At 39.8% G+C, this 12,519-nt stretch overlaps 1 protein-coding gene across 1 annotated transcript in view; it reads left to right on the forward strand.

Moving 5' to 3' along the window:
- MDFIC (MyoD family inhibitor domain containing) overlaps positions 1-12,519 on the forward strand; it is an 88,667-nt gene that overhangs the window by 14,485 nt on the left and 61,663 nt on the right. The window contains exon 2 of the mRNA XM_021699310.2: positions 3,917-4,039. Coding sequence (XP_021554985.1) covers positions 3,917-4,039 — 123 coding nt within the window. The remainder of the gene's footprint in view (positions 1-3,916; positions 4,040-12,519) is intronic.

A 12,519-nucleotide genomic window follows, 5' to 3' on the forward strand; every position in this document is an offset into this window, starting at 1 on the left:
ATACCTGGCTATCTATGATGATGACAAAACTCCTCCCATACCCCCTGAATTGGGACCTCTGAGGTTGGGACCTGTGCATCTTGATGGTTAAAGAGCTCTGCAGTAGAGAACCACTGGCTTAGAAGAACGGCATTATTGAGCCGATGGAGGTCTCCTTTTAAGAGAGAAATTGTTAAGTTAGGGAGGAGTGCTGCTTGCATGTGTGTACAGAATTCTTGTAGGAAGGTACAGACTGATCTCATGCATCGTGAAGTTACTTGATTATCTATGGGCTATCTCTTTGGGGACCACATACTAGTTGAATAGCAACTACAAACCTTTGTAAACCCAGCAAGGAAGTGATGAAACCAGGACTGTGGCCCTGCTTCTGCAGTTCAGAAGTAACACCATAAACCCATATTGATCCTAGAAATCTGCTATTAGAAACTGCCTATTGGTCATCTTAATGAGTAGTGGCTCACCCAAGGTATTGAAAGTTGTAGTAAAGTCGGTTCTGTGGCTGGACATTGTGGTGCTCATCTTACAGTTGTCTACCAATCAACTCTTCCTCTGCCTCAGTGCATTTCTTCAGTGGAAGATGTAATTGTGCACCGTTTATGGGGCTGCCATATAGGTATTCCATTAAATATTACAGATATGTTAATAAAATAATATAGATATGTTAGAAAGTTGTACAACACTCAAGTGGTCACAGAAGTTTAGTTTATAGACATGGAGAATTGACAAAAATCAACTTAATTTTTATACTTTGAACTTTTTCTCAGCTTTGCTTTGGGCTGGGTGCTGTGGGTCATAGCAAAAAGCTGAGACCAACTTTTGGGCCAAGACATTTACTTTTCAAAGAAGGCAAAGTTGGAGAGACTGATGATTGTGATTTGAGAGTAATTACATTTTATTGATTATTTCTTGAATATATGGGACAGAGAATGGTAGTTTTTGTTTTTTAACTTGAGGAAGACTAACTCTAGAATTTCACAGATAAGGAAATTTAAAAAAAAAAGTGAAACTGTTCCTTAATAAAATTTAAAGCAGAAGGAACTTTATGTTCCCCTTACTAGTGGGTCACTACTAGATGCGTGTGCATACGAACCACATGACATTTTCATTTATTCAGTGCAGAGTCTAGAGGGCCTATGTTGAGCACTTGAATATTAGACATGATTCAAATGTGAGTCAAGTGTGTCTAGAGGCTTTATTCATACCTATTTTCTTTTAGTCAGCAATGCTTCATAATGCCCTGGTTTCATGAATTAATTTTAATGGAATTAAGCTTGAACAGCTCAAAATTATATAATTAATTTCATTCAGCTTCAATTAAAGTTACTAATTGAATCAAGCCTACTAGCATGACACCTGGCGGCAGTTGGCTACATAACAGTAGCTGCAAGTACGTGGGACTCTGCTGCTGAGCTAGTTTATGTATACGAGGGAGTTTTTATAAAAAGCTCTTTTGTTGATAATCTCAGAAAGGCCCTGAGTTGACTGTAACAGTGGAAAGATTTCTGGAGTTGTTTAAAAAAGTAAAGATTTTAATTGAAACTAACACCTCTCAGGAAGATTACGTTTTCTCTCGGATAATGCTGAGTAAATGTTACATAAATCTTCTAGAACATATTGGTTTAGCATGCTTCTGATTTATATTTTACTGCTATCTGAATATGGTTTTGCTTTCTGAAAATACTTAGCATTGAAGACCCTGCTTTTTTTCAGAGACTTTAGCCTCTGGATTTAGTTTCCTAAGAGGGTGTCCATCTATTTTCATGTGTTGAAATGTGTTTCATGGCAGAACTTTTCAATTGTTGTGAAATCCCCATGGTACATGAGAAACTTTTGCATGTGCAGAAATTTTTTCCTTCCACTGGAAATGTTAACACAGTTGACTAACAACTTCTGTTTGAGTCTCTTTCCTTTCCTTGCTTCCATGGCTTGACATCATCCAGCTTCTCGTCCTTCTCTGACTCCTTTCTAATTGTACAGACCCCTCTTGGTACTCTTATTTTAATGTATTAACTCTTTTGATGGGCCCGTTCATTTAAATGGCTTTAGCAGTCAAGTTTAGGAAGATCACTGTTTCCAGCTATAACTTGATTTATGATTTGCAAATTCAGATGTGCAACACTAAACTCATCCACTAAACTGTAAAGTCCATGAAAGCCTGAGCCACATCTCACAATTCATTGCATCCTTATTGCCTAGCACAAAGCCTAAACATCTACTATGTACAAATATATATTTTTTAAACTAATAAATTATTCTGGTCTCCAGGTTTTCTCAGTCAAATCCTTGACCGAGAGGGCTCTATCATCTCCAGTCCCATCTTCCCTGATTATCTGTGCAGAGCTCTAGTTAGATTTTCACATCTACCCCCTTTCCCATCTTGTCATTCAGTTGATTAAACTCTGATTAAACTGGACTCTTCTAAGTCTCTCTTTTGGTTTCCCTTACTCTCTTCTCCCTCTTAGGTACATCCATACTCCAGTGATTTTCAATGATGTTAAGTGCAATAATATTACCTAAGTGCCCCACACCCAAATTGAAATAGAATCTTTGGTGGTGGGGCCCAGGAATCTGTTTTTTTTTTTTTTTTTTTTAAAGCCCCTCAAGTGAGTTAAAACACTGTCAGGTTTGAGACACTGCTGTGTACGAATGTATTAATCTTCCTAATGCTTGGCTCCGATAAGGCATTTCATAAAGCTTCAGTGGCTACTTTGACTCACTTGTCTTGCCTTTAAATTCGGTCCAGATTTCTCACCTTCTCATTCAGATATCCATGCTGTGTCCCTAATCAAACCTTTACAGTCTTATCTCCTAATGTCCCCCTTGAAGTATTTCACACTCCAGAGTGTTGGAACCTTTGCTTGCGGAGTTTGCCCACGCCGTTCTTCTACCAGGCATTGCCTTTCTCCCATATCTGCTTTGAGAATTCCTGCGAATGTTTTAAAGACCATCCAACATGCACCTTTCTCTCTAGTGCTTTTCTTGAGTTCTGAATTGGGATGAGTTTCTTTTTCTTCCTTCAAACCTCTTCAGTGCTCTGGACCTCTGATGACATGGATTTTACCTTGTGTTACAGTTAGCTTTTTGTTTGAGTTACTATGTTCCCGGTAAGATGTTACTTTTCCTTACTGCCTTTCCCCCTGAGGACCCATAAACCCATGTATAAATCTCCCATCCTCAGTAGCCTCCCTTTCTGAAAATGTGTAACACAGTCGTTGCCTCTTTCCCGAGCTTCCACAGAGAGAACTCTGCACTTGCTTTCTACGCCTTCTCACTTCTCAGTTGCTCCTTATTCAACTGTCTGACTTTTAGCCCAGCCGTTCAGTGGGGTCTCTTCTCCTTTGGAGCTTCCCTTCCACGCCCGCCCCCTACATGTACAGACTCACTTTCATCTTGTATGTGACCTTTGCACATGACTCTGTCATGGCAGACCACTTGGTGTGTTACGATGACTTACTTAATAATCTTAACAGGTTATTTTTGTTGTACGCATGTCTGTTTCTTCGATGCTGGTCACGTAGTAGGTGCTCAGTAAATCTGTTACTGCTTCAATAACCTATGCAACAGTCAATAGAGATACTGCTCCCATTTTCTTTTTCTTTTTTTTTTTTTTTAAGATTTTATTTTTACTTATTTGTCAGAGAGAGAGACAGAACACAAGCAGGGGGAGAGGCAGGCAGAGGGAGAAGCAGGCTCCCCGCCAAGCAAGGAGCCCGATGTGGGGCTCGATCCCAGGACCCTGGGATCATGACCCGAGCCGAAGGCAGCGGCCTAACCGACTGAGCCACCCAGGCGCCCCTGCTCTCATTTTCTTAAGTTATGGCAGACTTGGAGGCATTTGGGAAAAAAAAAAAAAACCTTAAAAAAGAATAGAAAAATATGTAACATTTAATAATAATATATCTTTTGTTTTATTTAGAAAAATGTGATAAAGAAAATACTGAGAGAAATATAACTCAAGATACCGATAGCTGCTTCACACATGGAGAGATGCAAGACCAGTCCATTTGGGGAAACTGTTCAGATGACGAACTCATCCGAAGTGAGTATTTTTAGAGAAAATTGGAGTGATTTGGGTATATGGCTATGATAATATGCTTTCAGTTAATTGTTCCATATAATTCTCCCAGAAATCTATAAATCAACAGAGTTTATCTGAAAGTATATTCATGAATATTTTAAAATGTAGAGCTAGGATATAAGTAATACTGTCTGTCCATTTTCATCCTTTTTTTTTTTTTAAAGAAGAATTGACCTGTAAATTTTGGACTTTATTCTCATAGAGATATAGTTAAACTTAATTCCTTCTTTTTTTTTTTTTTTAAGATTTTATTTATTCATTTGCGAGAAAGAGACAGAGCACAAATAGGGGCAGTAGGAGAGGGAGAAGCAGACTCCCCGCTGAGCAGGGAGCCCAACGTGGGGCTCGATCCCAGGACCTGTAGATTATGACCTGAGCCGAAGGCAGACAATTATCCATCTGAGCCACCCAGGTGCCCCTAAACTTAATTCCTTCTTGAGCATTGATGAAGTAGAAGTCAGACAATTCTGAGTGGACTGTGAAACTAAAAAGATAAAGACAGAGCAAAAGGACAATAAACAGTACTTTGAAGGTTGATACTGTTCTGGTCCCTGTTCTTGTAGTCAAATGATTCCAAACTGTTGTTTTTTATTTTTTCATTTTTTTGTTTTTTTACAGTTAACACTTTTAGCACTACTTGGTTTCTTTTTATTCTCTTCCTCTCCCTGAAAGTGCTCTGTAGAATATATACAAAAGCTTTGGTATGTTTTCATTTAACTGTGGGAATGCCTGGCAACAGCAGTGTCACTGGAGTGCTATTGAAAATGCTGATTGGGTGGCTCAGTCGGTAAGCATCTGCCTTTGGCTCAGGTGATGGTCCCAGGGTCCTGGGATTGAGCCCCGCATCGGGCTCCCTGCTCTGCAGGAAGCCTGCTTCTCCCTCTCCCACTCCGCCTGCTTGTGTTCCCTCTCTCTGTGTGTCTCTCTCTGTCAAATAAATAAAAAAAAAATCTTCAAAAAAAAAGCTCATTCTGCATCAGGTTCTGTAGACCTGGAGCTTCCCCCTGGTAGGTTCAAAGAATGAATTATTCTCTCTAGTAAGCATGTAAGTATAAAGATTATTACTATACTGTTTGGTGAAGCTCCATCTTAGTTACAGAATTCATCCCATTAAAGGGAAAGGATTTAAAATGAAATTTTCTCCCTATTGTTAAACTGGTTAAGTGGGCAGTGATTAAAAAAAAAAAAATACTGTAAATTGCATGAAATAGTTTCTTTTGAGATAAGGATGGTTCAGCCTGTACCATGGGACACGGGAGCATCTGGGAGCCACTGTCTAGTTTTACTAACACGCACTGAACGAACACAGAGATGGAGCATTATGACCCCCTGTGGGAAGGCTGCTGGGAAAACGGATAGTCGAATGGATATCCAGAAGAGAAAGGCCAAAGACAGCAATGCCATGCCTGCCCAAAATGTAGCTGGCAAGAATTTCCGAATATTTGCGGGTGACCTCGGACTCTGAGTTCTGATTACAGATTTCAGAAACTGTATTTTTGTCTTCTTCCGGGTCACACTTTTCTAGGCAAAGGCGACTTTGTTGGGTCTCCAGAAAAATCTGATATCTGGATTTGCCAGAACGGAACGATTTAGGTCATCTTTAGACTCCACTCAAGTCTGGCTAGCACTTCAAGGTCTGACACTCTGATAGCTTCTGCTGTTCCAACTCCCTGACACTGGCCTCCCCAGAGCTCTCTGGATTTTCTTCTTTGGCCTTCCCCGTAGAGTAGGTGGTCGTCTCTGCATAATTCACCGCCTGTCTTTCTTAACCCCACTGTTAGGGAGGTGTGTTTTCCTCTCGGCATCCAGCATATTTTGGGGGGTCCAGTAAAATCTTTTGTAATAACAATAGGCCCTGGAAAGAAGGCCCTGGCTCAGAGTTGTGTGGGGGAGGAGGGGAACATCTGTGGTGAGTCAGGCCCGGGCTGGCTCCCATTCCAGGAGTCCTGTGTGGTTCCCCGAGCACTGGGGAAGGGGCGGGCAGCTGGCTCTCATGGAATTGATTTTAGTGTTCCCACTGTAGTGTGAGGTTGGCTGGATGAAGGGATCATCAGAAAAATGAGGCCGGCCGGGGTGTGGGAACATTTTCAAATGCACAGCCCACTCTTTTTCCGAGCTTCCATGGGACGGCTCAGCTGCATAAGCAAGAAGTGGAGGAGAATGAGTCTGCTTTAATAGGACTTCTCTTTATCTATTCTGGAGCGTGGTTAGAAGGCTGGCAGCTAACATCTACGTTGTCCCGGACGCCTGCTGCTTTCTTTGTTGGACATTTAAGGCGTAATTTATAGGGGACTGTTAGCTGTCAGAGTGATGAGGCTGTTTTTACTTTTCTGAGAATAACTGAGCTCTGGAAAGTCAAGGGAGTGGTTGCTTTGGAAATTGTATTCTAATTAAAGGGTGTATTCTCAGGCCTCATAAACGAGATCCAAGCTGAGAATAATTTCCAAATTATTCTGTGAACTTTAACCCTGACCTCAGTGGACCACCCACTTGTGGCTCACACTTGGTTCATGCTCCACACCGAAGTTCGAGCTTTGTGTGCCTTCCCTTGTCCTTCTAGAAAACATTGCAGGTGGCAGACCTCAGGTACAGTGCTCTCAGGACCTGGATTTCAAATTGGTTGCCCTTGAGTTGCTAACTTATTACAGAGAATCCTTTCTGGAAGTTATAAATAAAAGAGAAGAAATCCATATGGAATCAAACATTTCGAATAAATAGGCCACACACAATCTGGTCAGGGAATGTGCATTGTGATTCTCTTTCTTATGAAATTTAAATTAAAAAGACAATTCCAACTACTCAACTTGGTTTAAAAAAAAATCAGATCAGTAAAGAATTAAAAATGTAATGGAGGTTTTTGAGGAAATTTTATGATTGGAAGGTTTTATTTTTTCATCTTATGAATTTTCTTTTTACAGTTTAAAAGGGGTTCATATTCTGAGGAAATGCTTTGGTATATAATTTCTGGAATGAGGCTTAAATTTTAGAGTTTATAAGAGTATCTTTTTATGGGAACACCAGTTAAGGCTTTGGCTTTTCCCCTCAGATGAGCCTATATGATTCAGTATATAATTTGGAGTGCTGCCTTGTTTTTATAATCACTATTCCTCTGAATTGGTCAAATAAATGTGGCAGGGAAGTGACACCCTCAATTAATATTAATTTTTCTATTTAACCCATAATATGCATAAACTGATAACAGGCAATAGGCACCATTTCATGTTTAATTAGACTAGAAAAGAAACAGAAGTAACATTTTGATCTTAGTCTTTGGGGGGATTTCTAAGGTAGGAAAGAGTGTGTGTGTGTGTGTGTGTGTTCCTATGTTTATACTCAGATATGTGTAGTATTTTCCTTTAATTTAGGTCAAACTCTATTCTAATTATTTCCTATATAGAGAGAGCTTACATTTTTCTTTGTTCTTCTTTCCAAAGTGCCTCAGGTCTCTCTCGCAGATTTTTCTAGGTCTTTTTGAAAATTCTTATTACTTAACTTTATTCTTGGACATTGCTTTTACATAAACGTCTCCTAATTCTAAATGTCATTACTTAACTCCAGAAATTTTCCTTAGCTCCCCTTCTGAAATAAATTTCCCATTAAATTAAACTATTTTGTTCAGCTAATTCTCTCCTTTGTGATTTTGTAGAATTCCCATGATCTGAAGCAAAGTTAGAATGCTCCACTTAAATGGTAATCCTCATTGTATTTAACCCATTTATTCATTCTGAAGAGTTTTTAGCTCTCATACTAGTAAGCACTTAAATGGTAGTAGACTGCAAGCCTCTTCTCTAATTCACACTTGTCTCCTCTTTATGGAGCTAATGCTTCCTGGCTTCCTGCTGTTTCACTTGCTCTGCTGCTGGAAACCTTCCTCTTGGCATCCTTGGAGTTTCCTCTCAACATCACCAGGCTTGGTTCTAAGGAGCTCTATTCCTTCTCTTCCAAGACTTTACCAACTTACCTCTGATCACTCCTTAGTGAATATGACTTTATCACTTGAGGGAATGCCTCCTTTCTGTCAAATACTGAAAAAAGGCAGAGACTCAGGCATACTGTTTATATACTGAGAACATTTCTTATTTGATGATAAGGAAAAAGCATGAGAGGTTTGGATTTAAATTTCTAAAGCAGTTCTCATGTTTGAGTCCACATTATAGTTAATATTATTACTATTATTCTTTTGGAATTCACTTTATATAAAAGAGGACATAAACAAGCCCCGGAAATAAGTATCTCCCAGTAAGACTGGGCGGGGGGAATGTAGCTTTCGTGTTATGTTTCTTAGGTGATCTGGAATTCTCTCTCAGTAGTGCATGCTGATTCACTCTGGGATCCCATATTGGGAGTAAGTCTTTGTGACTTCATCTTGCTTAGTATCTTTTCATCCATTTGTCTGTCGGAAAAATTCTCTTTTTTAAAAAATTCGCTGACCAAATGGTTATGTGGCTACAGTTGAGATGCTTTGATTATTGCTGTAGAGAAGAATCGTTAACCATCCCGTTATTCCAAAATCCAACTCATGATTTGGTTTCAGGGTTGGATGGATAGTCATAAGCTATTTTTTGATGGTTACCTGTATTTATCTCATTGGCCAATGACCATGATTAGGCTGCATTCTAGAATGGAACTCAAGTTTACTGACACACTTCTTCCTTAGGATGCATTATTCCAAGCTCATCTAGGTTTTGGTCAAGATACTACAGAGAACCATTGCCCATTGTTTTTGCTTTGAGCAACTTAAGCTCAGGGTCCTGGAAGCTGACTCTCAGGTTCGGATCCTGGATACATCATTATTGCTGGTGTTGGGCAAGTTACTTAAACTCTGTGATCAAATGTCTCATTTTAAAATAGAGGCGCTAAGGGGCACCTAGGTGGCTCAGATGGTTAAGCATCTGCCTTCAGCTCAGGTCACGATCCCAGGGTCCTGGGATCAAGCCCCACATCGGGTTCCCTGCTGAGTGGGGAGCCTGCTTCTCCCACTACCCCTGCCTGCCACCTCTCCTGTCAAATAAATAAAATCTTTAATAAAATAAAATAAAATAAGATGGAGGTGCTAATTCTTTATACCTTACTGGGTTATTTTAAGGATTATACAAGAAAATGTATGTTGTATGCTTAATTAGCACAGAGCTATATATGTAAACATTGAATGAATTTATTGGTTTTCATTATTATTATCATCCTTGGGCACAGGTATCAGTTACAAAGCTTTGTTTTTTTGTTTTGAGTTTTGCTTTTTCTTTTGATTTGTGATTCCAGTGGGTTATGTGTCCAGACATGCTGGGTACGTAGACCATGTCTTCCTGAGATCGTTGATATTTATGTCACAACAGTAGCCAGCACATTGGATGCTACATGGTTTATGCTTAATGAATGCGTAAGAAGCACATAGAATTAATGAGATTCTTTACCCATCTTGCTTGTATTATTTCAGACTTTAAGGTCTCATGAACATTCTAAATCAATACATTCTTCCTTTTATTCCTTCTAACCCCCTTCTTACTCCCAAGCCATACGTGATTCATTCAAGTCAAGTTCCAAATATTTATAGATGACTCTAAGGATATTAAAGCAGTCAAGTCATAGGTTTGACGGCTGTTGACTGGTAAGTTCTTCAGAAGAGTTCTCAGTGAACTATGGCAGTGTTCTGAATAACATTCATTGTCTGTAGAGGTGGGTAGAAATGGCACTTTAGGTAGGACCTTTTTTGGTTTCCTATTTCTTATTTTTCTTGCTGAGCTAATAAGAAAAGAGTCTGAGACACTTTAGTTTCTTTCCTTCCTTCCTCCATCCCTCCTTCCCTTGCTTACTTCCAGCCTTCCCACACTCCTTCCTTCTCCCCCTCCTCTCTTCTTCCTTCTCCTATCTTTCTCTGCCTTTCTAAATTAGTTTTTAAAGGCTTTGTGTTCTATAAAGTGCTATGTATGTTGTTGCTGTTGTTGTTCTTACTATTCCTATGAATATTCTAATTTATTACTTCACCCTTCACCCTTATCCTATACCATGACTCGTTTGATTTCCAGTCTATCTCCTGCTGCCCTTTTGTCAAAGATTTTCAATCTCTTTCTGATATCCTTAAAATCTTTTGGTCTTTACTGGGGGAGATGAGATGGTATTGAAGTATAAGTGGTGGATGGGGTTCAGTGAGGGAACCAGATTTATTCCTTTCCCATTTGGGAGCTTCTCTGAGCCTCGGGGAGGTGCTGAGGCCGGGGAACTACCCCAGAGATCACCCTGAAAATGCTAACCACTGAAGAAATAACATGTAAAGCTCAAGACCATAAATGCTAGATAATTCTAGTTCTCAAGCCTCCCAACTTCCTGGAGCTGAACACTGTGTGAATTTACACAGAAATTATTTTTTGTAGAGTATGTTATTCATGGGTAACTTTCAGGATTAGGAGTCAAAATATAACTTCTGAAGCTGAATAAGAAATCAATTACATTAAGATGGAGTGTTACAGTGTGCTGACCCTGTGTTCTGTTGGTGATACAGTGATGAACACTGCAAGTGTGGTCCCTGCGTTCAGAGTTTAGAGACTTGAAATAAGGTGTATTATGAGTGCTGTGCTGGGAAAGGGCAGGCTGCTGTATTTTCACATTTGAGAAACACAAAGTCTCATGTTGGGGAGAGGTCAAAGAAGGCTTTCCAGAAGAGTGATGTCTACGGTAATGCCTAAAGGAGCTAGCCAACTTAGGCAGAGCATGGAAGTGGATGGAGCCAAAGTGTTCCAAGCCAAAAGAACAGCATACTTAGAGGTCTAGAGGTAAGAGGTCAGCTTGAGGAGAGTTGCAGAAGTTTTGTTTAAGCTGAGATGGAAAATGTTCAATGAGAGGTACACAGAGGTGAGAGGCAAAGAATCTATTAACAGAGGCTTAAGGGAAGATGGAAGGTATTGAAGGGAATAGTGACTTGAATAGGCTTATGTTTTTATTTGCCTATATTTTATGAAGATTACTGGTGCAATAGTTGGAATATAAATAAGAATGGAAAACCAAAAATATTAGACCAACTGGGAGACTGTTGTATTAATCCAACTGAGAAAGATACGTCTTGGATGGGGTCATGGCAGGTGGGACCCAGCTTTCGGTGGCGTACAGTCAGTAAGACATATGGGGTGAGAGAAAAGCAGGTGCTGGGAATGAGGCCAGGAGTTTTAGTTTGGACAAATGATAGTTGTTTTGAAAGGACGGCATGGCAGAGGATTTAAGGACATTGTCCAAAGAGGGTTTGAAATGCTGGGCTGTGGCTGTCCAGTGGGTTGAGAGGGAAGTAAAAACAAGAAAGGTCTAACAAATAAGAAAAATAGCCAGAGAGGCTAACAATCCCTAAAGGTTTCTATTCCTGAAGAAACAGAACAGGTATCGATGGAGTAAGTGAATAGGAGAAGTGGGAAGAGAAGATGAATTATGAAAATGGGCAGTAAGAATTTAAAATTTTTTAAGTGGAACGGTCCCTGGTGAGGTGAGGTTGCAAGGATAGACGACTGAAATAGTTTCTCCCAAACCCAGAGTGCCAGATTTGGAAGAAATTTTGGAGGTTTCATAAAAATTGCCCTGTTCAGTAGGTGGGGAAACAAATCCAGAGGTTTGTTCCAATCAGCATGACCAATAAGAGGCAAAGCTGGGGCTTATCTCTGTTTGAGTCTCAATCATCTGAATTCCTCATCGAAACTTAATAGTTGAGGAGAAGCCAGCGAGTTGGTTATCTCTGGTTCTTTCTGCTTTGCCCTAAGATTAGTTACCTGTTGTGGAGGAATGGAAGAGTAGTTTGATATCCTCTAAGCTGAGGACTCTGAAATGAATGAAAAATAGCGCACATTGTTTGGAGCTGCTGGTTTGCCTCATTGAAAGATTTGGAAAGGTCTTCTCCATCTAGTCCAGTAACATACAAAATTGGGATTTTTAAAAAAGATATATGTGTAACTGTCTCTTATATAAATGTGTGTATGTATATATATGATTTGTATCAAATCATATGTGTGTGTATTTTTTTTTTTCCTTAACAGAAGTTGTCTCTTCACAATAGTTACTTTTAGGGAGCTATGTGAAATTGAGTGGGGTTGTACTGGTGAAGAGGACTTCCACTTAATATTCTGTATACCTTCCTCTGTATTTTTGATTCCCCCCGCCCTTGGGGTGAATTATTTTATTATATTAAAAGCAACAGTATTTTAAAAAGAAAATTCTCCCACATAGCTAACAATGCCAGGGTAAGGGCGCAGCCTCCCAAAGCTACATTAGAGCCCAGGCACCTGTAAGAAATGCTTCAAGTCACAGATAAGCCAGGAGATTCAGATTCCTTCAGGTTCTGCAGGAGACAGGACCAGCTGAACGAATTGGTAGGTGGAGTATGTGTGGAGTATAGTGCAAAATGAGAATTCCGGTCCCCTTAGTCAAAAAGTGTGAATTTCAAGATGGCAGCGATAGAGCATTGAACC

Source organism: Neomonachus schauinslandi, chromosome 12 (genome assembly GCF_002201575.2).
Source record: "Neomonachus schauinslandi chromosome 12, ASM220157v2, whole genome shotgun sequence".
In the NCBI taxonomy this organism is placed as follows: domain Eukaryota; kingdom Metazoa; phylum Chordata; class Mammalia; order Carnivora; family Phocidae; genus Neomonachus; species Neomonachus schauinslandi.